The sequence below is a fragment of the Panthera leo genome, chromosome B4 (assembly GCF_018350215.1).
Source record: "Panthera leo isolate Ple1 chromosome B4, P.leo_Ple1_pat1.1, whole genome shotgun sequence".
In the NCBI taxonomy this organism is placed as follows: Eukaryota; Metazoa; Chordata; class Mammalia; order Carnivora; family Felidae; genus Panthera; species Panthera leo.
Window position 1 is genome coordinate 37,288,836 of NC_056685.1, and position 25,269 is coordinate 37,314,104.

General features: G+C 46.2%; 1 protein-coding gene across 4 annotated transcripts in view; it reads right to left on the reverse strand.

Moving 5' to 3' along the window:
- DDX11 (DEAD/H-box helicase 11) overlaps nt 1-23,761 on the reverse strand; it is a 39,700-nt gene extending 15,939 nt beyond the window's left edge. For all 4 annotated transcript variants that reach the window (XR_006204650.1, XM_042945490.1, XM_042945491.1 and 1 more), the window contains exons 1-10: nt 23,674-23,761; nt 19,253-19,400; nt 12,355-12,603; nt 11,508-11,594; nt 11,037-11,194; nt 4,496-4,547; nt 3,469-3,576; nt 3,149-3,236; nt 2,534-2,739; nt 565-717 (exon numbers count right to left, since the gene is read on the reverse strand). Coding sequence is in view for 3 of the 4 variants with exons in the window: in XM_042945490.1 (XP_042801424.1) it covers nt 565-717; nt 2,534-2,739; nt 3,149-3,236; nt 3,469-3,576; nt 4,496-4,547; nt 11,037-11,194; nt 11,508-11,594; nt 12,355-12,603; nt 19,253-19,396 (1,245 nt within the window). In the remaining variant the exon portion in view is untranslated. The remainder of the gene's footprint in view (nt 1-564; nt 718-2,533; nt 2,740-3,148; nt 3,237-3,468; nt 3,577-4,495; nt 4,548-11,036; nt 11,195-11,507; nt 11,595-12,354; nt 12,604-19,252; nt 19,401-23,673) is intronic.
- Nucleotides 23,762-25,269: the final 1,508 nt, after the last annotated feature.

Sequence of the window (25,269 nt, forward strand, 5' to 3'; positions counted from 1 at the left end):
AGAAGATGCTAGCCAGGACACCTCATGGGAAACAACCAAGGTGAAGAGAGCAGCACACTGCTTATGCCCCCCTGAATTTCAAGAGTTCTCAACGTTAACTAGGAATACCAGCCTGCACAGAGGCAGTGTGGGGTTTCACAATACTGTGTATGCTGCATGGCACAGAGGAGATAATCGATAAATAGTGGCTTTCAGAAATACTGAGAACCCCTCAAAGCAACAATAATGATGTCCAACCATGTGAGGACCCTGCTTCCCTCACCCCACTGTCCTGGGTTATAGAGAACTGGCTGGTACCACCCTGGGCTGGAGGGACTCAGGATGACATACGCCAGTGAGGAACAAGGAAATGAGTCACCTTGTCTGCGCCGGGTGCCAGCATTTCTAAGATCTGGGTCCCCGTAGTTCTAGCCAGTCCGCCCCTGATGAGGCCACTGCCTCGACTCAGCGCACCCTTCCCCACGCCATTGCCAGACGAATTCCAGGTCTAGGCACTTGGAGAGATGATCCACATCCCTCTTCCCCACAGCAGGCACTGGCCCAAGAAGGGAGAGGCCGACCCACCTGGGAACCGCTGACCTCTGCACTGTAGATGCCCGTGATGGTGTCGATCAGGTTGTGAGCCTCGTCAATGACCACCACCTGTCCCTGCAGCCGGATCCCCGCGGCCTGGCGGGTGGCCCCATGCAGCAGCATCTGGTAGGGCAGCACCACGAGCTGGGAGGAGGGGGTGGCCACCTGAGCAGGGCTGGGCTCCTTGCCACAGCAGCCCCACCTGCTCTAAGCTCCTGGTGTGAGTGGTTTCATTTCCCAACCAGAATACGTGTAGGGGCATTCAAGAGTGAAAGCTCTAGCAAAGCCCTGTGCTTTTAGCAACAGACCCCTCCTCAGGTTTTATGTGGAACATGAAATATGAAACAGACATAACTGGGGCCAATCTGAATCTGACTGAACCAAGAGTGGCAGTGGGCAGAGGGGAGCAGAGAGAAGCGTGGAACCCCTGCTTAGCCTTATCCATACCCCCGAGGTAGCCCCTGAGGCACCCAAGGTTCCTCAAAACACTGTGAAAACCAGTGGTGTACTAGTAGGTAGCCCTGGGTTCTGGTCTTGGAGCTGTTATTTCCCAGCTAAATGACTCTGGAAGAATGACTTAATCTTTCTGCGCCTCAATTTCTTCATCTGCAAAATGATAAACTCTATCTCAAATAAGGGCTAAGGGGTGGAGGGTAAACAAAAATAAAAGCATTCCATGAATTTTTAGGTGCTCTCTGTGATGATGATTTTACAGTTAAAAGAATACTGATAGAGTGAAAATCCAGAAAACTAGAAACTTAAGGCCCAGCTTTAATACTGGCTCCATTACTCACCCACTAAGAGAAAACAGATAAATCACTTAACCTTTCTGGGCCTGTGTCCTCATATGGATATGAGAACATATGGATAATACTTGCCTTTGCTTTTTTAGTAGGATACTACAAAGCAAAAATGAGGTGAAAAGTATCTCAAAAAGTGAAGATCATGAAAATCTCAAGACATCTTACTATATTTGCACACAGGTATCTATGGCACTAATCTTGCAATGTGGCAAACAGACCCAGGCACGGCATGCAACAATGCTGAGGGCTGGGAGGATTCTGGAATTTAATTCTGAGCACCCACGCAACACGGTTCAACGTAGTATATTAATGAGCACTTAACTGCCTTGTAAAATTATTACTCATGTTCCCTGAATCACTGAAAACCTACCTAATCTCTTCTTTCTTATATGGAAGTCTCCATAATCGAAACCCTATTTCCAAAAGCCATTCAAATTAAGAAGTGGCAATTAGTAAAATCGTACCAAATAACTATGGTATTTTTGATCTGGCAAACCGGCAGTTTTTCTGTTTAAAGATGACACCAAATGTGGCAAGTCTAGAGAAGACTGTCTTCTCACACACTGGTGGGTAGGTTCCTCTGAAAGGCCATCTGGGAACACGTTTCTGGTGCAGCCCCTTTACTTCATCCCCTCAGCTTTCGCCCCCGACTCTGTGTTTTCACTAGGACTGCACACCCCTACCTGGCTTTTTTTTTTTTTTAACATTTATTTATTTTTGAGCCAGAGAGAGACAGAGCATGAACAGGGGAGGCGCAGAGAGAGAGGGAGACACAGAATCAGAAGCAGGCTCCAGGCTCTGAGCCATCAGCCCAGAGCCCGACGCGGGACTCGAACTCACGGACCGCAAGAACGTGACCTGAGCTGAAGTCAGACGCTCAACCGACTGAGCCATCCAGGCGCCCCTCCCTTCCTGGCTTTTATCTGCTGTCCCCAATAATGCCAACTATTCCTGCAACCCAGAGCCACAAGGCACCTGGGGCCGCCTCTGACTCTACGCACCAGGCGTGTGGGTGACAGGTCACTGGTGTGCAGTGTGTTGGTCAGTCCAACCATGGCCAGTGACATCCTCCCAAATTAAGAGGAATGAGGAAACTCCTTGGGGATGAGGCCACAGTTAGAGCCAAGAGTGACTGCCCAACCCTCCAGGGTCTTCACCTGGGCTGCTGGAATGGCAAACCGGCTCCCGTAATAGGGACAGGCCCGAGCCTCCTTCCCCAGGGACACCAGCTGCTCGATGTCCTTCACCCCCACCAGGACCTCATCTCGGAGGAGCTGCAGCTGCTCATAGCTGTAGAAGGGGCATGCGGCCTGGTGCTCCTGCCTTCTCCTCTTGGGCTTCTCATCCTCAGCTCTGCTCTTCTCTGAGGGGCACAGGCACAAGGGGGCAAAGGCAGAAAGAATGGTAAGTGTCCATGGGGTCAGAAGCCCAATTCCATAGGGTGGCGTCCGATAAACCCTTCCCAGTACTTCTCGGTACTCAGCACACCATTCTGGTATTTTATTTGGTGTTCGCTAGAAAAAGCCAGTAAAATCATCTCAGAGCCAGGGTTCTGAACTAGACACTGACCCAAAAAGCAAAACGCCTTTTCCCAAGGAGATGGTCTTTAGGAAGGACCCGGCCGTCTGCTCTGCCGTCACTGCCATTTAAGACACTATTTCCCACATCCTTGTCCACTTCTGCCCCACTCCCGACCCCTTCCCAGTACTGCCTGAGGCTACACGACAGTCCCAGAGCTCTTTGCTGCACAGCTCCAGGGTGCTGGCGGCTACCGTGTTTACTTCTCTGCATCTCCATGCAGCGGTCATTGATAAGCTGCGCAGAACCCAGGTTTTTCACATCTTCATTTATACAAAGATTCTAGAAGACAGAGGATAAAGAAAAAGTCAATACAATGGTCCCAGCTATGTGATACACAGCAACCCTCCAGAGCCTGCCTAGCCCCCCAAGGACCGGAAGAGGCCGATCCTCCCACCGCTCGGCCTGCCTCGGACCCACAATTCTTCTAAGAAGAATTCTTCTCTGAAGAAGACGAAGGCCCAGGGAAGGGAGCAGGTCGGCACTTGAGCCAAGACCCACTGCCTCTGTTTACCTGCCGAGAGCCAAGGGAGACAAGCCGGGTGTCCTTGCCAAAGGGGCTTCTCTGCACCTCGTGTACAAACTGGGCCAGCTGGGAGTGCGTCCGACTGCAGTAGTAAATCTGCTCCGAGAAAAAGCAGGGTATTTCAAAGAGGAGACCACAATTTCTCCAAATATTGTCTGCACATCAAGGAATACATGGTCTAATAGGCTGAGGGACTGGGGAGAGTGGCCACAGATACACAAACCTAAAGCAAGGGGACTCTGTCCCACAGCAGATCTCAGTTAACACAGGGCCGGGGCAGTCCCCACCATCCCCTCAGCTCCAGAAGGTCATGAGAACACCCACGACATGGAGCGCCTCCCATCAGTCCTGCTCAGCCGCTAATCCAGCCACTTTACAGGGCTTGTTCATCTCAGGACAGGCCGCCTCCCTGAGCTGTGGTTCCCAAATGGGAAAGAGTAGATTCTGGGGAGTGTGTTGGGGGGTGGGCTGTCCACACACACCTCCCAAAGGGCTTGGAAGACAGGCGGGCAGTAAGGCAGGGGGGCACTGAGCTAAACTCTCTGTGCTCCTCTGAGATGGAGAACAGCGACAAAAGAAGAGAAAAATAGAGGCAAAATATCTACTTTTAACGGAGAAAACAAGAGTCTTACACAAATGAAACCAAATGATTTTAAACATGAGAGGTGTCAGAATCATATGTACCTCACAGAACTCCATGCCAACGAAAATACAAACCAGAGAAGAGGGAGCCAAAGGGCAGGGTGCTCTTGCTCTGGCCTGCCGCCCCCCCTTTCCCCAGAGAGATACCACTGGTCCGTGGCCCAGAACGGCAGCTCCTGGATGCCCTGGGGCACACAAGCCCAGGCTTCACTGCCAGGAGAGGCCTTTCCTCTGAGTGCCTAGCCCATCTGGCCAAGTAAGCACCGACACCAAGGTCTGGGTCTGGGGAACCCCAGGAGAGTGAGAAGCAGCTAGGGGGATACAGCCCTGGACTGGGGACCAATCCCAGAATACCCAGGACACGATGTCTTACCTTAGTTACGTGTTCTTCCTCCAGGTCCTCCTCCTCCTCCTCCTCGTCCACTCTGAGAGAGAAAAATAACACGGAACAGTCTTCCCTGGGGACTCAGGTCAACTGAGATGCACTGTACCGAGCATGTGCCATGTATGGGAACTAGCTAAACAAGTAAGCTGTTCCCCACATGGAGGCCAGCATTGCTGGGGTTGGAGCCCTCAGCCAAAGGGAGACAGACCATTCCAACAACCAGGTTCCACCAATGAGCAGGTGCTCATTCGCTCAGTCAGAGAGACACCCCCAGCCTAACACCAACCCCATCCTCCTACTGCCGCTCAGGAGGGAAATGAGAAAGGGGCACAGTATGCCCGAAGCCTAGGTTCAGTGTCTGACTTGTCCCTCATCAAAGGCTACTCTGTCCTCACTGTCCACCCTCCAGAAAACTGGAATTCTCTCAGTTCCCCACAGAACTTTGCTCTTTGCCACCTCAGAGCCTTGGACATGCTGTTCTCTTTGCCTGGAATGCTCTCTCCCTTCACCTCCTCTTTTACCTAGCCAACTGTCAACCTTGAGATCCCCATATAAACATTGTCTCTTCTGTTCAGCCTTCTCCAACCTCCCCCATAGGCTTGGCTGGCCTCTGACACACTGCCATGGCCCCCCTGCACCTCATTCAAAATAACTTATTCTTGGTCTGTTTCCCCCTCCAGACTGTCACGTCCACGGGCAGGACCTGGGAGTATCTAGCTTCTGTGAATGCCAGGGGTCCCACCAAGGCCTTGGCACACAGCAGGAATTCCACTCACATTTCCTGAGGGAAGTCACAACTGACTGCTGACTGACTGAATAAAAGATGCTGTCACTCAGAACCAGATAAATCTCTTCTCTCGCCAGCACCTCAGTCTACCATTCCCAGCAATGAATGAAGAGCCCATGTGCACTGGCAGATTGGTGGGGAGGTAAATCCTGCATTACAAGGCTGAATGTTTGGTCAACATTATTAGTCTAGGTTCCTCAGAAAACACAAAATCTTTCACAGACACACTCTACCTACAGGGCCATCACTGGGATTCTTTTTACTCACCTGGCAAATTTTATTTAAAAAAAAAAGCAGAAATGCTAATTGCTTTGGGGGATTAGAAGAGGAGTTATATGGTTGCCTTCCTGGTCAATAAATAAATCAATAATTGTTCAGTCAGCTTTGTCTGAAAGGCCTTGATTTAAATCACACAGTAAGCAAAATCAACCAAATCTAGTAAGAAGCTGGACATGTGAAGAAATGAAGAGCAAAAATTTTATATTCAGAATGAGTTGTGTTCTCAGAGAGGCTCATGTCTCTTGAAATGCCAGGGCACTGGAAGCTGTAGAAATCTGCAGGATTACTGGCTCAGGCCCAGACCCTAAGTAGCACTTTCTCTAATATTCACGAACTCCACTCAAGTTCTTTCTCTTGTTCCCAGGGGCCTCTTGAGGAGAAGTAGAGGAGTGGGCAAGCAGTCTTGGAGGCAGGTGGCAAAGGGTTTACAGAGCCTCTCTGCCCTTATCTCTTCGAGATAGGATGCATAAAGAGGTCTGGACATCTCAGCCCTGGGCAGGGTCAAAAGTTTTGGTTCTAATCCAGATCCCGAAATCTGTGCTTAGGGGCAGGCCTCTGAGCACCAAAGGAAAAGCCCAGGACTAGATGATTTCATAGGCAAATTCTACCAAATATTTAAAGAAATAATGCCAACCGTTCTCAACCTCTTCCAAAATACTGAAGAGGAGGGAACACTCCCAAACTCATTTTATGAGACCACCATTACCCTGATACCAAAGCCAGGTAAGAACACTACAAACACAGGAAACTACAGGCTAACATATTTCCCTGATGAATACAGATGCAAAAATTCTCAACAAAACACTAACAAACTGAACTAAATGGCATATTAAAAGGATCATACTCCATGATCAAGTGGGATTTATCCCTAAAATATGATGGCTCATCATATGCAAATCAGTAAATGGGATACATCAATAAATAGAATGATATATAAAAGTCACATAATCATCTCAACAGACACAGAAAAAAACATGACAAAATCCAACGCCTGTTCATGATAAAAATTCTCAATCAATTAGGTACAAATGAATGTACCTCAACATAATAAAGGCCATCTATTACAAGCCCACGGCTAACATCTGAACAGTAAAAGAGTGAAAGCTTTTGCACCAAGACAAGGAAAAAGACAAAGTTGCCCACTCTCACCACTCCTATTCAACATAATACTGGAAGTCATAGCCAGACCAATCAGACAAGAAAAAGAAATAAAAAGCATCCAAATTGGAAAGGAAGAAGTAAACGACATGATTTTATTTACAAAAACCCTGAAGATAGCACCAAAAAACTGCTAGGACTAATAAATTCAGTGAAGCTGCAGGGCACACGATCAACACACAAAAATCAGGTACATTTCTGTATGCTAATAATAAACTATCTGAAAAAGAAATAAAAGTCTAACTTATAAAGGCATCAAAAACAATAAAATACTGGGGCACCTGGGTGGCTAAGTCAGTTGAGTGTCTGACTCTTGATTTCAGCGCAGGTCATGTCTCACAGTTTGTGAGTTTGAGCCCCGCATTGGGCTCTGAGCTGACAGCTCGGAGCCTCCTTGGGATTCTCTCTCTCCCTCTCCCTCCCCCTCCCCCACTCACACTCTTTCTTTCAAAATAAATTTTAAAAAACATTTAAAAAAAAACAATAAAATATTGGGGTGCCTGGGTGGCTCAGTTGGTTAAGCGTCCAACTCTTGATTTCAGTCAGGACATGATCTGATCTCACGGTCTGTGATTCTGAGCCCTGCATCAGGCTGTGTTCTGACAGCAAGGGGCCTGCTTGGGACTCTCTTCTCTCCCCCTCTCTGCCCCTTCCCCACTCACCTGTTCTCTGTCTCACTCAAAGTAAATAAATAAACTTTAAAAAAAAAAAAAAAAACCAATAAAATACTCAGGAATAAATTTAACCAAGGAGGTGAAAGACATATACTCAAAACTACAAGACTTTGATGAAGAAACTGGAGATGACACAGATGACAAAATGCCCCATGTTCATGGGTCACAAGAATTAACGTTGCTAAAATGTCCATACTACTCAAAGCTATCTATAGATTTAATGCAATTCCTTATCAACATTCCAATGGCATTTTTTACAGATATAGAAAAAGAATCCTAAAAATCATTAGGAACCACAAAAGACCCCAAATAGCCAAAGCAATCTTGAGAAAGAATAAAGCTGGAGGAATCACAATTCCTTATTTCAAACAGCATGGTAATCAAAACACTTTGGTACTGGCATAAAAACAGACACGTAAGATCCGTGGAACAGAACAGAGCCCAAAAATAAACCCAGGTATATATAGTAAAGTACTATTGGACAAGGGAGCCAAGAATACTCAATGAGGAAAAGATGGCCTCTTCAACATGGTGCTGGGCAAACTGAATAGTCACAGGCAGAAGAATGAAACGGAACCCCTCTCCTATACCACTCACAAAAACTAAGTCTAAATGGATTAAAAACTTAAACGTAAGACCTAAAATCATAAAACTCCTAGAAGAAAACACAGCAAAAAGTTTCATGACATTGTTCTTCTCAATAATTTCTTGGATAGGACATCAAAAGTATAAGCAACAAAAGCAAAAATAAACAGGTGGGACTATGTCAAACTAAAAAGCTTCTGCACAGCAAAGAAACAATCAACAAAATGAAAAGGCAACCAAGAAATGGGAGAAGATATTTGCAAACCACCTATCTGATGATAAGGGGCTTATATCCAAAATATATAAGGGACTCATAGAACTCAACAGCAAAAAACAAGTTATCCAATTAAAAAATGGGCAGAGGTGGGGTGCCTGGGTGGCTCAGTTGGTTAAGCGTCCAACTTTGGCTCAGGTCACGATCTCATGGTTTGTGAGTTCAAGCCCAGCATCAGGCTCTGTGCTGACAGCTCAGAGCCTGGAGCCTGCTTCAGATTCTGTGTCTCCCTCTCTCTCTGCCCCTCCTCCACTCACACCCTGTCTCTTTCTCAAAAATAAACAGAAAAAAATTTTTTAAATGGGCAGAGGAACTGAGTATACATTTTTCCAAAGACATACAAATAGCCAACAGGTACACGAAAAGATGCTCAACATCACTGATCCCCAAGGAAATGCAAGTCAAAACCGCAATGAGATTTCACCTCACACCTGTTAGCATGGCTACCGCCAAAAAGATAAAAGATGAGGTGCTTGGGTGGCTCAGCCCATTCAGCATCCAACTCTCGATTTCAGCTTGGGTCACGATCCCAGGGTCATAAGGATCAAGGCCCAGGTCAGGCGCTGCACTGAGAATGGAGTCTGCTTGGGATTTTCTCTCCCTCTGCCCTTCTCTCCTGCTTGTACTCTGAAAGACAAGGAACGGAACGGAACGGAACGGAACGGAAAGGAAAGGAAAGGAAGAAAGAGAAAGAAATGTTTGCAAGGATGTGGACAAAAGGGAACCCTTGCGCACTGTGGGTGGCAATGTAAATTGGTGCAGCCACTCTAGAAAACAGCATGGACATTCCTCAAAAAATTAGAAATATTAAGTAGCATATGACCCAGCAATCCCATTTCTGGGTATATATCTAGAGGAAATGAAATCACTATCTCACGGAGATCTCTGCATCCTCATGTTCAATGCAGCACTGATGAAAACAACCGAAGTATCCACTGACAGATGAATGAATAATGAAAATCTCTCTCTCTCTCTCTCTCTCTCTCTCTCTCTCTCTCTCTCTCTCACACACACACACACACACACACACACACACACACACAGAGAAATATTCAGCCATAAAAAAGAAAGAAGTCTTGCCATTTGTGACAATATATATGGACCTTGAGGGCATTCTGCTAAGTGATGTAAGTCAGACAGAGAAGGACAATTCTGTGGCATATCCTAAGTGGAATCTAAAAAAACCAAACGCCTAGAAACAGAGTAGATTGCTAGGGGCTGAAGAGGGACGTGAAAGTAGTCAAAAGGTAAAGGTACCATTATAAGATAATACGTTCTAGGGTCACAGCATGATGACTGTCATTAACTACACTGTATTGTACACCTGACAGCTGCTAGGAGAGCACATCTTTAAAGAAATGTTAAGTATGTGAGATGATGGATTTGTTAACTACCCTTATCATAGTGATTGTTTTGCAATGCATACATGTATCAGATATCAGATCATCATGGTATGTATCTTAAACTTACACAATGTTATAACCCAATTATATCTCAATAAAGCTGAGGGGGAAAAGAAAGAAAAGTCAGGGCAGCTGGGACGCTGAGCACCCGATGGTGAAGTGAGAAGGTGCACTGCAGACAGACTGAAGATTTTCTCCATCACAAAAGAGTCAACCGAAGGTTTCAGGCCTTGGAGTTACACTCTACACAGACATGGTGACCACAGTGTCAATGAGAATGTAGAACACTGGAGTCACCTTTAGAGGAGCAGAAAACAATGCTTCCAAGTTGGGAGCCTAAGAGGGATGACCTCTTAGGGGTACTTGTGACTTGGGGAAAGAACTGATATCAAAATGACTTTAATGCCCTAATGCCCAAATACAATCCTGTTACTCCCTTGTTTGAAACCCCACAGCCCCACTGCACTGAGAACACCCAAACCCTCAGTGGACCCATGAGGCCCAAACACACAGCTGCCTCTTCTTCCCCTCTCTCCCTCATTCGCTCTTGCTCAGCCCCTGGGCCTTCTCTGTGCCCCTTGAACTTACCAAACCTGTTCCCGTTTCCAGACCAGGGTACCTTCAGGCTACTGACTAGACCTCTCTTCTCCCAGGTCTCCCCATGGCTCTTTCTCATGCTTTGTCACCCCCTTGGAGGGCTCTCCTGGCTTCACCTGGAGGTGTGACCCCACACGCTACCCCTTTCACCAGTTTTATTCTCCTCCTGGGTAAATGTGCTCATTTCACAGTTCTGGTGTATGTTCCCCACCCCCCTGCCGTCAACTACATGCAAGCTTCGGAGGGCAGGGGTCATGTCTGTCGTCTGTGGCATCTGGAGCCACGTCACACCTAGAGCAGACCCTCGAAGGTCATTTGTGCAACTAAAGCATGAATGAAAAAGGAGGCTCCCACTAGGGCAGTGTGGCCTCAGAACATCCTCGCTGTCACCTTCAGTGTTTCTACTCCACCCAGCAGCTTAGGACTCACACATCAGAAACTCAGAAGCCAGAAGGCGAAAAGAACAAGTTGGGCTAAGGATACGTTGATGATTTATATCATAAACCTCACAAGGTGTAGTCTAGGAGCTAAGAGCACATGATCAAGAGTGGCCTGGGTGCTGGGTGCAGGTCCCTGCTCCTCCCCTTCCTAGCCCTGTAGCCTAAGGCACAGCCCCCATTTATGAGGAACTTAAGGGATGGCATTCCATCCCTTCAGATGTCTCATGAGGGACACAGCAGGCTGCCTCTCTCTAGGCACAGGAGCTGCCTCCCTGGGAGCCCCCATGCAGACCAGTGCAGGGGAGGTGGGTAAAGGAGAAGCACCATCTTACCCACGAGCTGCTCCCTTCTCCTCATCGCTCTCGTACTCGGCGAGGACCAGCTCCTCGTCCCCACATTCCAGCTGCTCTAGGGGCTCGGTCCCTGTTCCTTCTGCTAGCATCTCCCTGCTGAGGTGGAGGAGACGCTCCATTTCTTCTTCTTCCCGTCTCTGTGTAAGAGCATTACAAGTGGGACAGAGGAATCTCAGTACGGGTGCCCCTGCCCCCTTGATGGAGTCAGCCTCGAAGTGGCTACCACCAAGGACAACACACATGCCATTTCCACAGGCCTCGCTGTCCTACTGGTATCTACACCCCAGGCATCAATACCTCAGCTCAAGCTGCCAGCTTCCGGGTGATGAGGGGGGGTCAGGGCAAGAATACTGAGGTCCTGACCACTCATTCAAAGGAGCAACTCCGTGAGGCCCCACGCAGTGGGACAGTGCCCGTACACCATCCCTGCCACTCCGAGAGGACACTCACCATGCGCTTGGCTGCATACTTGAGCTGTGCATTGTGACGGATCTGCTGCAGGCGCTCTTCTCGCTTCTTCCGCCTGACCTGCTCCTCCTACAGGGTAAAGGAGCCACACGGGAAACTCCCGCAGGAAGCCCAAACCAGGCCCTCCTTAAAGAGTTGGGGCTCGGCCTCGTGCCTCTTCACACAGGGCGGTTCTCCCTTCCATGGGCAACTCTCAAGGGTGCAGCAGCATCCCTGACCCTCACTGGGTCCCAGCCCTATTGCTCACTGCAGGTCTACACACTCCCTCCCGAAGCCACGGACTCTCAATCAAATTCATTCCCTGAATGGAGTTTGCAGCCACTGAACCATGTTGCCAATGGCAACAGTGAGGTTCTTTTTCCAGGTGGGTAATGAATGGAACTGCCAATCCCTGGTCTAGAGAAGGCCCACTGACATCAGCTTTAAAAAGACAGAAAGCGGGATGCCTGGGTGGCTCAGTTAGTTGAGTGTCCAACTCTTGGTTTCAGCGCAGATCATGATCTCATGGTTCAAGAGTTCAAGCCTCGTGTCGGGCTCCGTGCTGACAGCGCAGAGCCTGCTTGGGATTCTCTCCTCCTCCTTCTCTCTCTGCCCCTCCCCCATTCTCCCTCTCTCAAAAATAAACAAAGAAGCTTTAAAAAGACAGCAAGCAAGAAAAAAAAATAAATAAAAATAAAAAATAAAAATAAAAAATAAAAAGACAGCAAGGGCACAGTACCACTGGCTCAAGAAGGCACTGCAAAGGAGAAGGACACACTCATCAACCCCAAATTACCACCCAAACACTGTTTCCTGGATCATTCTCACCTCCCATCACCCTAGGGCTCACCTTCAGCCGGTCCACCAGGTCCCTTTCTTCTTTCTTCTGCACAAACTGAGTCACCCAGTCAGGCTCTCCGGCAGGCCTCAGGGTGTCTGGGGTCTCTTTGAAGGAGGATGAAAGAAATGGGGGCTGATCCTTCCTATCACTTAAGGGGACAGTTCCAGTTTCAAGGAGACGTGCTTCTTCTTGATGTTTCTTCTGTTCAAAGTCACGGAGCCAGGAAAGGGCCCCACAAATCAGACTTAAAGATTTTCCCTACAGGAAGAAAAAGGTCTTCAGGAAAAGAGAACAAAAATTAAAGCTTTCCAGATGATGTTTCCCATTTTAATAAAGCCTTCAGGGAAGGTCTACCTTTAATTACTAGAAGGTAGTTTAAGACCGAGCTGGGAAAGGGCAGGAAGGGAATTAGCAAAAGGATAGCCAAGGAAAATATGAAAAAGGAAGAAATGAAAATGAAATTCATGGTTTAATTATACAGCTCACTGTTCCTAAAATAATTTAATGTGGCTTATCAGGTTACATATAAATATCGCAAGTTAACAAAATTAGAAGGTGAAGAATTTGGAGCACCTGAGTGGCTCAGTAGGTTAGGCGTCAGACTTCAGCTTGGGTCATGATCTCACGGTTCGTGAGTTCAAGCCCCACATGGGGCTCTGTGCTGACAGCTCGGAGCCTGCTTGGGATTCTCCCTTTCTCTCTGCCCCTCCCCCACTTGTACTCTCGCTCTGTCTCTCTCTCTCAAAAATAAACATTAAAAAATTAAAAAAAAAAAAAAAAAAAAAAAAAAAAAGGTGAAGAATTAGATAAATAGCCCCCAAAAAGAATTTAGGCCAAATAATATATAGCTTGAAATCCTATATCCTCACTAAGGGGGAGCCACCTTGGGCTCTCCACTTTAATACAGCCCCATGAGTCCTGGTCTCCAAAACACTTTAAAAGCAAACGAATTGCTCTGGAAAACACAATTCTTTACTTAAAGACCAGAATTTTCCCTGTGGGTTGAATTGGGACCCTCCGCCCAAACTCTTGTGTTAAGTCCTAACCCTGAGTGTCTCAGAATGTGAACTTATTTGGAAATAGGGTCACTCCAGATGTATTTAGTTAAGATCAGGGCCCTGATCCAGTAAGACTGGTGTCCTTACAGAAAGGGGAAATTGGGACACCAAGGCATGCCCAGAGGGAAAGCGATGTGATAAAACACAGGGGGGCAGGCCAGAACAGTCTCTTCTTTCTCACCCTCAGAGAGACCCACCCCTGCCCACACTGTGATTCTGCATTTCTGGCCTCCAGAACTGTGAAGAGTAAGTTTCTATTACTGAAACCCCCAGCCTGTGAAACTCTGTTACGGCAGGGGGAGCACTAACACAGTCCTTCTGGGAGGCCGCTGACATGGGTTTCTTAAGGCTGCTTCTTCTGGTGTCCAAAGGGCAGTTCAGTTCAGGCGAGTCTCTACAGGAACCTACACGTTCCAGCCAGGCAGTCAGCTCTCCGAGCCTGCTTAAACTAGGAGGTCCCAGAGTATCCAGAGGGGTTCTGAACCTAATTTGGGCTTAAACGAACTATAGGTAAAATGCACAGGTGTTCAGAGCTGGGGAAAGAGCAGAGCACAGTGGCTAAGGCTCCAGAGTCTAGGCTGCTGGCCAAACACTGGCTCCTCCACTCACCAGCTGTGACCTGAGGCTAACCTTTCTAGGCTTCTTTGCTCCACACGTACAAACATGGGAAGTTGGGGGGAAAAAAAAAAGGTGGGGAGGGGGATAGTAATAGTACCTTCCTCAGAGAACTGCTGCAAGCATTAAGTTCCTACCCATAAAGGTTAATACCTACAGGGGCACCTGGGTGGCTCAGTGGCTTAAGCATCCGACTCCAGCTCAGGTCATGATCTCACAGGTTAAGCCCCGCATTGGGCTCTGTGCTGACACCTCAGAGCCTGAAGGCTGCTTCAGATTCTGTGTCTCCCTCTTTCTGCCTCTCCCCTGATTGCGCTCTGTCTCTCCCTCTCTCTCAAAGATAAATAACATGAAACATAACATCTCAAAGATAAATAAACATGAAAAAAAATTTTTTTGAAAAAAAAAGGTTAATACCTACACTAGGATTAGAACAATACGTGGTACATAAGTAAGCAGCTGGAGATTTTTTTTTTTTGGCTATTATTAAGTAATAATAATACAATTATTACTGTCCTAGATTAAGAACCTATTTCATCAATTCTTGAAAGGCCCTATGATAGAATGGCACTTCTAACATATCTATGGAAAAGCCCCATATATACCATTTCTCTCAGCTTTTGAGAAATACTGAGTGGCAGAGACTTCCAGACAGCACTCCCCAGCAGAACCTGGAGAGCAGCCATTCTGTATTGCCAGTAAAATGGGGAGCTACTGCCTTTAGCCATCACCTGGCTAGCAGCAGGTGAGACATCCCCCTGTAACAATGGCCCAGGGCCAGACACCTGGTTAGAGAGCCAGCACTCTCCACTTCAAAGTGAGCTGAGGAAGTTCCTAAGGGGAAGGTCAAAGTTATCCTCCAGAAACAACTGTGAATACACTCTAACACAAAGAGAAAGGAGAACTAAGGTCCTGCAATTCTATACCTTCTAATAAGACAGCAAAAGTATTAATCGGAAAATGTTAAAAGGATGTATGACCAAATGCTTGCCTCAGTTATGAAATAAATCTAATAAAGTACCCACAATATACCTAGCTTTGAACAATGTTATTTCCTGGGGTACCATCCAAGATATCACAGTCATAAAATACATGCCAAGATAAGTAAATTCATTCATTCTAAACACCCACATTGTAGCAAGTGCTGGGCTTGATGCTGGGAAGCAGCTCCCTAAAAATCCCCACAGGCACAAACTTAATGCAGGACCTGCAGGGCATCACAGTTCTCTGCGAAGCATGGACTCCAGGTTTTAGAGTGCCCAAAATTGCAATGTTACACAAGGCACAGGGGGCACAAGGTCAGAAGGTCAGCACAACGTGGTGGAGTCATGAAAGGCTAAAAAGGTGACATGTCCAAGTTTAGTAGGCATCATGAGGACCCAAGTGGGGAGGTGGCCACCCAGGGCAGAGGCCCAGCAGGTGAGGCCTGGCATGTAACAACATGGCGACAGGAGAAAGAGCTTACCAAGTGAGATGCAGACAGGCTCAGAATGTGATGGTAGCTGAAGACACAACAAAGATATGAGGCCCTGGAATCAGAAACATCAACAACAAAGGGCTGAGAAGAGGAAGAGGATGTACGGAATGGGCAGAGGGCTGAGATGGGGACCTGAAGCCTTCAGATTAAACAGGGCAGAATAAATACATGCTCTTCTGTGTTCTTTTCTGAAACACACTAAATTTACACCAAAGGAAGAAGAGGTTTAAACCCCACAGAAAGAAAGTGGAAGAAGGGAGGGTAACAAGTTTTAGGAGAGATGAAAAGCAGAGAACTGGACGTGACAGAGTAAAGGACTGTAAGCCTAAGTGCCTGCAGAGATCTTCTCTGCAAAAGATAGGATGTGCACCCTCTGGAGGAGCTAAGCCAGGAGGGCCCCAGAGACAGCAGGTCGAGTGAAGGGTGGAGAAGAGAGTTGAAATCAAACCAGGACACTAAGCAAAAAACCATGCACCTGAAGCCACTTCCCCAGGACACCCTGGAGAATACTAACCATCAGCCTAGGACTAGAAAGCAAGAGTTTAGAGGAGACTTCTCTGGAAAAACTGGATGGCTCAAGAGAAATCACACAGACACTGATCACTGGAGGCCCCAAAAGAGAGGCCAGTTCAGTGGTCCACAGCCAGCTTGCACCACAGGCCTGTCCATCAGCCCTGTGGTAGCTTTTTCTTGAACACCAATAGAAGACAACCAAAGATCACCAGACAGTTGAGGAAAGCCTCTCAACAAAACACAGAACCAAAACTGGGGGAGGGAGGAGGCTGCATGACAAGATGATACAGGGGGGGACAAAAATTCAAAATACTGCTATAATTGATATCCTCACAAAGATATTATTTCCATGAAACAAAAACAGGATGCTATTTTTAAAAATCAAAGAATAAGAAAAGTTCTTGAATATTAAGGCTACGATAATAAAAATAAACTGAATAGAAAGACTGGACAGCAAAGTCAAAGAAATCTTAAGCAGAATTTAAAGCAAAAAGAAAACAAAACAAAACCCAACCAGGATGCCCAAAGAGATGGGCAATTAGAAGAAAACATAATTACAGAATTAACCAGCAAGTCCAAAACTCAAAGAATGGGAGTACCAGGAAGATTATCAGATGTGAGAAAATGTCTCAGAATGGAAAGATAGAAGCCTCCAGGTGGAAAGAGCCCACCAAGTGGCCAACACAAGGAACTGAACACACACATCTGACCCATCAACATGAGATTTCAGAATACAAAAGATAGAGGAGATCTTGAAAACTTTGGAGGATGAGGTGGGTCAGGTCACCACCAAGAACTGGGGTGCAGGTTGCAATGGACTTCTTAGTAGCCACAATGGAAACTAGAGAGGAAAGGGAGTAGTTGTGAGGGAAAAGTGTTCTGCAGCTAGAATTATATACCCAACCAAACTATCAGTATCAATCAAGAGAAAGGCAGATTAATACCCTTTCAGCAAGTCTCAAAATCTTACCTCCCATACAACCCTTCAGGAATGTTCTCTACCAAAACAAAGAAGATAACGAATCCAGGAAACAAGAGACTCAAACACAGAAAAAACTTAAGAATACGCACAACATGGATGAATCCCCAAAATATTATGCTGGCTGAGCATAAGAAGCTGGTCACAAAAGAGTACTTATGATATGATGCCATTTTCAAGAAATTTTAGAAAGTTAAAACTCATCTACAGAGATGGTAAATGATCACTGACTACCTGAGGCTGGGGCGGGATGTGAGGGGAGGAACAGCAGCCAGGGGTACAACAAACTTTCTGGGCTGGTGGAAATGTTTGGCATTTTCATTGTGGCAGTGGCTATATGGGGGTTTCCATCTGTCAACACTCACTGAACTTGTGGACTTACAAGGCGTGCATTTTATTGTATGTCAATTATACTTCATAATGTTGCTTTTTTTTTTTTATTCTTAAGGAGAGATGGGAAATCTTAGTACAATAGTTGTGAAGCAGATCGTAAGAACAAATGGGAGAATTTCAAGAAGGAAGTCTGCAGGGTAAAATGGAATTGGTAATTACTATAGACTGAATTATATTGCCCCCAAATTCATGTTGAAGCCCTAATCTCCCATGTGACTGTATTGGAGAAAAGGCCTTCAAGGAGTCCTAAGGACAGAGCCCTGATCCTATAGAACTGGTCTACTTATAAAAGGGGAGAGACACCAAAGATCTCTCTACCACGTGAGGACACAACAAGAAGGAGGCCCTCACAAGCCAGGAAGAGTTTCCACCAGAAGCTAGAGGTTGCCCAAACCTTGATCTTGTACTTCCCAGCCTCCTGAACTGTGAAAAATAAATTTCTGTCATCTGAGCCACCCAATCTGTGGTATTTTGTTATGGCAGCTGAGGAGCCAGACTAAGCAGTAATTTTATGTATGGAATGTCCTACGGAGGCCACTGGATGGTGTGAAAGAAAGTGGTGTAGGCATATTAGCTAGACACACTTTAAAAGGCAATTATCAACCCTGGGAAAATAAAAATTATTCAAGATGAAAACCCATAATCAGAGCATACCGGCTTAGGAGAGGCTAACACTTTCCATCTAACTACAACGGGAGGATGGGGCGAGGGAAGGAAAAGAAATGGTAAGAAAGCTGCATCTTAGCTCTCACAAGAGGAAGGTACAATGATTAAATCCATAAATCTAGAAATAGCACAAAGCTTACAATTTCAAATGTGCTATGCAAGTATATTTCTTGGTAAACAGTTAAAAGAATTATAAGTACCTGCCCAAAGAACCAAGTTTAATACATTTAACTTTTTAAATGACATGCATTATTTTTGACTCATGTTTTGGGATCACTTTACACAAAAGGAGAGGGATATGTTCACCACCACCAACTGTTGCAGAATGGTCAAATAAGGACTCGAAACACCCAAGTCTATTTACCAGGAAGCCTCTGCTAATACTAAGAAACACCTCAGTGGACTGGTAGTGGACTGCTGCACTGCGTTAAGAACCTTCCGTGGGTCGAAAATGCCGAGCTCCACCGGATGACAGAGACATGGAGGACAGCCTCCAGGAGGTCGCGGCCTCACTGGGGGACCTTCACATCAATGCAGGCATCTCACCATCACACGGTGCTTTCTGAGCGGGAGGCAAGAGGCTGGGACTGCTTGCCATAGCCCTAATCCTCCTCAAGGCCACCCTCTGATAAATCCCTCTCTCATTCCAGTCCCAGAAGGAAAAACTCAGGGCCCTTTGATGGGAACCCTCAGCACTTAGTAACCTCGTTGCTAAAGACTAAACCGATAGGTTTAATCTGTGAAAAAGCCAAACTAATTTGTTTCTCAACATCAAAGCAGTTGTGTACCCAGAACAATCTGGAAAGTTTTAGTGCTACAGGTCTTGGTTTCTACTGGCATTCAAATTCTTTAGCCTAATTGTTCTCAGATTCTGGGGCTGTGTTTATTTATTTATTTTTTAAGTAGGCTTCACGCCCAGCACAGAGCCCAACACGGCTCAGCCAAACCCATGACCCCGAGACCAAGACCTGAGCTAAAATCAAGAGTCAGAGGCTCAACTGACTGAGCCACCCAGGTGCCCTTCTGTTTAACATTTTAATACAGGAAGTGACTATTACTCAGAAAGATAAACTGAGAGAACTACTTTGCCTGACGTCAAACCATGAAAATCTCTGCCTAGACTAACAAGCATGCTAGGTGGCCTCTGCAGTGTCGGAATCAGGGGTCTCTCAGGACACTTCTTAGCCCCTGATGATGCATACTTACAGTGCCAGTTGGACTCTCAAATATTCCAATCTTGCCAGCGTCCAACACCCGATAGAGCTCAGCCATGAAGTCTTTCTGGATGGAATAGGGTGTGAAGGGAAAAGGGAAATGGATGCCACCATCTTCCTGGGTTTTATTAGCCATGGTCCTAGGGGGAAAAAATAAACCTGGAAGTACTGGCTTGAAATCTAGAACAGTTCCTAAGAGCAGTTTCAATACTAGTTATGGAATTTCTCCTTAGGTTATACACTTTTTTGCCAGCAGAGACCACGTTCTCTCCATTCCAGGTATCGTCACGAAGCCATACCCAAATCATGTAATCCACTTGGTGACATTTATCAGAAATGGTTACACAGAAAGCAGCCTAGCAAAGCCCCTGAACAGAAACTGCCCTGCCATTTTACCTGGGATTATTTCGCTTTTTAGACACCCTTCTAATGCCTCCAGGAAAAGTGCACAGACTTCCTCTCAGAGACCTGTGCCCCTGATGTCAAGGATGTCACTCCTGGCTACCTCTGCAGGATGGTTCTCTCACATCTCCACAGTGCAGCCTTCGCCTGGCACAGCTGCCTCACTGAAGCCTGCTGGGAAGATCTGGAAGATCATGACGCACAGGCAGAGAATTACTAGTACGTCCTTTCCGAGGCACAGGTTCACGTATACATACATATTTCACAGGTATCTTTAATGTGCTTCTTAGTTCGTCCTAGCCTCCACTTCCAGCATAAACCAGAGCCTCCTCCTAAAACTTCTCCAGCTTTAAGAAATAAAGAGTTTTCTGTCTGGTTGCAGGCTGGGAGAAGCTCTCTTCACAGGGACTAAGACCTGGTTGCCAGAGCTTCCAATACTGAGACCACAGCATTTCTTGTTCCTTGCCAGGCCAAGGTCTAAGAACTCTGCGCCTCCTTTTTCCCTCCTCTTCTGAACCAAATTTCTCTGAGATAGCTTCTCCATACCCTTTCTTCCTTCATTACCATTTGGAGGACTGACTCTTCCATCCTGGTTCCCACTCTCTTTTTGGAAGTCACTGCTCCAAACTATTGGGCAGGCCCATCTCTTCTAAATACAAATAATTATCAATCTGAAATCCACTTGCTATGTAACTGGCCTCAATAAGACTAACGACAGTGTCCATACATTTATGAAAGAAGGGTAGTTGCCATGATGTTCTTCCAGTTTAGGGACACCTAAAATGACTACAGAGGTGAAAGAACTACAAGAAAGGTGACTCTGGGGGCACCTGAGTGGCTCAGTTAAGCGTCTGACTCGGTTTCAGCTCAGGTTATTATCTCACGGTTTGTGAGACAGAACCCCACACGGGGCTCTGCACTGACAGTATGGAGCCTGCTTGGGATTCTCCGTCTCCTCTCTCTCCCTGCCCCTCCCCCACTTATGCATGCTCTCTCTCTCAAAATAAGTAAATAAACTTAAAAAAAAAGGGGGTGACTTTTAAAAACTAGGACAAGTCAATACTGAGAGGGAGGCATGTAATCAAAAAACCATTCAGATCAGAATAAAAGAGGAAGGTATCTAACAAATTTTGATCAGTTCACAGGCCTTTTTACTACTATTATCTCAGTTAACCTGTACCACACTCTAAGGATACAGTTGCTGGATACTAATGCTTACAGAAATTAGTTTTCAAAGGCACAGCTAATAAGAGGAAAACCAGGGATCCAAACCAAGATCCATATGGCTCTTTTAGTAAGATTCGTCTGGCAAAAGATAACTAGCATAAGTAAAAGGGAGATCTACTGAAAATATACATATTGAGAAATTAAAAATTGAGACAACGTGCCAAAACCTAGAACCTAAGGCACTAGCAGAGTGTGATTTCTGCAGACCACAACTACAAAGTAGTCTGGATTCTAAGAGGGCTCCAAGAACTTCACCAGCAAGTAAACACCCATGGATTGTCCTTCTCCCACTCAGTCACATGCCACATGGAGCCACTCATTGACCTCCTCTGCTTATTCATAGCTTCTGTTTACCCAAAACCTCAGCTTGCACAGGGCCTCTTCGCACCCTCTACCTTTTAGCTCCAACTCTCAATGCCAAGGGAAAAATCTTTCCATGTTTCTTAGTTCTAAATCCCAAGAGAAAAATCTAGTCAGCACTGCCTCTCCATTTAAAATAGATCACTCACTGGTCAGCCTATAGACTGATGAGTTACCCTGCCTGATATAATCAGCTTGGGCCTCGTGCTTACTGTCCACCACTCCCTTCCACCCCTGCGTGGGAAACAATGGACATTTAGAGGACTCCCCTTACCTCCTTAAAAATGAGTCCCTCCCTATTTGGCCACCCCATGTGGGTCAAATAACACTCCCATCCAAACACACACCACCCTACTTTAAATGACTCTTTTGTCTTATTACCCTGTATTTAATTTCCTCACAGCTCTTAGCACTAGCTGAACTTATTTACAATCCTCCCCTACCAGAATATACACAGCATAAAAGGAGGAAACTTGTCTGTCTTGTTCTTCCCTGCCCCTAGCACCAGAATAGGTACTTTGGCGCCTATTAGGTATTCAAATAAATCTTGATGAAATGAATGAATAGCCAGCTTGACATGGTGGCTGTAGGTAGAGGTTTCTGTTCTTCAGAGGTGTGGGTAGAATAGTCCCCATGACTAAAATATCTAGTCCAAGGGCCCGTTAATAATTTCAAACTGTTTTCACATAACCTCACAGCAACCCTGTGTGATATTTTTATTAGCTCTATTTTATAGATGAAAACGCTGAGACTCAGAAAGATTGAGACTTGCCCAGTCACTCAGCAAGTGCTTGAACTCAAGATGTGAACCCTCATCTGCCAGATCTCCAAGCCCTTGGGCTTTATATTTCCTCCCTCTTCCTCCCACCAGGGCAAGCAGACTGAAAAGAAAGGCTTGGTTACTAAACTTCAGAATGACAACATGAAACAATACAGAAGAAAAGCAATTATTATTTCACTTCCCTGTGGGTGGTAATTATGGATCTCATTATTCCCAAAGCAGCACAAGCCAAATCACAAGTTAAAGAAGGGTTTGCATAAATCCTTGAATCATGGATTCACTAAGCGCTATTAAGGTCATTTGGTGTAACTCTGACCTCTTCAGGTTGGTTTTGTGGAGGACAACCACGACCCACACGAGTTCTCCCTAGAAATCCCCACCAGTGGCAAGGCACATGCCATACACTTATAAAGGACATAAGATACATGAAAGCCCTCAGGGACATATTAATTCTTAGAGTTCATTTCCTCGGGTACCCAATTATCACTCATTATTTACCTGTGTATAAACTATTGCTATAGACTAAATTGTGTCCCCCCAAAATTTATGTATTAAAGGCCTAACCCCCCATATAGACTGTATTTGAAGATAGGGCTTTTGGGGAAAACTGAGGTTAAACAAAATCTAAGAGTGGGGTCCTAATCCTTACTAGGAATGGTGGCCTTATAAGAAGAGGAAAGAGGGAGAGGAGCTCTCTTTCCACACCATATGAGGATAAGGAAGGAGGCCATCTGCAAGTCAGGAATAGAGCTGTCACCAAGAACCAAATATGCCAGCACCTTAGAATTCCCAGACTCTGCCACAGTGAGAAAATAAATTTCGGTTGTTTAAGCTCCCCAGCCTAAAGTATTTTATTACAGCAACCTGACACAAGTACGTTCCAGGTACTATTGTGCTGTTAGGCTCCGAAAATACTTGAACTTCACACACCTGGGAGACAACACAGCCCCAAAAGAAAAGCTTTCCTGCACCTGCTGCTAGTCCAAAGCCATAGCATGTTGCACAACGGCAATGCTCCAAGGCCGGGAGAGACAGCCTGGGCTGCAACCCCCACAGTGACACCTTGCTGGGGCCTTCTCTCTCTCTCTACTTGTATTTATTTCCACTTTCATGACACTTCCTCCAACAAGCTGGTCAATTCCATTCATCTCAGTCCTCTTGACTGGACTCTACTCCACCTTGATTCCTTGATGGGCAGTGGGGCGGAGCCATTAACAGTATGGGAACTGGGCTCGGGTGGCCAGGTCTGGGATCGCAGCTTATGTGAATATTCCTAAGCCTCAGTCTTCTCAGGTAACAGCACTTATTCACATGTGGTTGTAGTGACCACTGCATAAGGCAATTTATGAAAAGCGCTTAGCACAGCCGGGCTAATCTGAAGCCCCCAGACGCGTGCTAGCTAGTCTCACTCCAAAAGCGCTTGGGGCGTCAACTACAGGTCCCACCCTCCTTGGTAGGCCCTTACCCCTCCCATTGGTTTCTAGCCTGCCAATCATGCACTGGCCCCGCCCCCCCGGTTCCAGAACGCTTTCCCGCTCCCGACTCGCCCTGCCCCTTTGCACTACAGCCCGCCGTGTTTGCGTTTCCACCAGCGCCTGCCCTCTCTCCTCTCGCTTCGCCTTCTCACACGGCACCACGCTCACCGTCTTCGCCCGAGGGACTGCTTCGCGAAGTCCAGGCCAGGGAGGAGTTGAGGAGTCTGAGCATAACGCTACGGAATTTGAATTCGCGGCGCCTCTCCCTCAACGTCGGCCTCTGGGAGGAGCGTGCTGCGTTGCCACGCCCCCGCACCACTGCGCCTGCGCACCCCTGAATTCGAAGGGGTGGGTGGGAGTTGGTCTCCTTTTGCTCCACTGCGCTTGCGCGGCAGACTCAGGGCTGGGCTTTTTTTCTGGCGCTGGGAGTCCTGGTCATGACAGACCCCTAGAGGCTGTGGTCTGAAATGCTCGCTAGGTTTTGGCCCTATCGCTTCAAAGCTCCACCTCCCTCCTCCACCTCCCTCACCCCCCACTCCTGGTATGAAGCCTCTAATTTAAGAAGCACCATTGGAGAAATAGAAGATGATAAGACATGAAGGTAAGTCGGGTCTGGTGGTAGAAGACTTTAAACAGCAAAATAGTACACTTAGACTTCATACTTGTTAAAAACAAACAAAATTCAAGTACATTTGGAGATCTAATTGGCTTTTTTAAACAGTTCTTGAATCCATAGCATCCCATCTAGGAAGCATAGGGGAGCTCCACTAAGTTAAACAAAAGAAAGGATTTTAAAGACAAAGAAGACTTTAAAAAAAAAATGAATTTGTTAGCAAGGAATTTGTTTAGGCAAGGTTGCCCACCACCATCCCCTTCCAACTGGAGCAGGAGTATATCAGTAAATTTCCTAGTGGTTGACCAGGAAATTCCATGCTGACTAGTTAAAGGTTACAATTCCTGGAGGTTGAAACTGCAGTTAGGGCAGGTATTGAGTCTTGGTTTACTGACTTGGCCTAAGTGATGCATTTTGGGCCTGTGGTTTTCTTTTTAACATACTGTAGGCAATTTGCAAGTCACTAAAATGTTTTTAAACACAGAGGTTAAGTTGCAAAGGCAATGTCTTGGAAATATTAAACTGGAAGCAGTATGAAGGTGATGCCAGCAGGCCAGGTCCAGGGACTCGGCAGTGCTGGCGGGAAGGGGGGGGGGGTGGCTTATTTGGAGGTTCTAGCAGGGGAACGCAGCTACTTGTATACCCTTGACCGAAGAACGGTCCTCCTCTATCGGGGAAGGTTGTCCTCTTTGACCAAGCACGCATGCAAACTGGTGGAGCCGCTCTGGAAAACAGTGTGGAGGTTCCTCAAAAAATTTAAAAATTTAAAATAGAACAACCCTATGACCCAGCAATGACACTACAAGGAATTTATCCAAAGGATACAGGAGTGCTGATTCAAAGGGGCACATGTACCCCAATGTTTATAGCAGTACTATCAACAGTAGTCAAAGTATGGAAAGAGCCCAAATGTCCATGGATGAATGGATAAAGAAGATGTGGTTTATATATACAATGGAATACTACTTGGCAATGAAAAAGAATGAAATCTTGCCATTGGTGACAACATGGATGGAACTGGAGGGTATTATGCTAAATGAAATAAGTCAGCCAGAGAAAGACATATATCATGTGTTTTCATTCATACGTGGAATTTTGAGAAACTTAACAGAAGACCATAGGGGAAGGGAAGGAAAAATAAGTTACAGAGA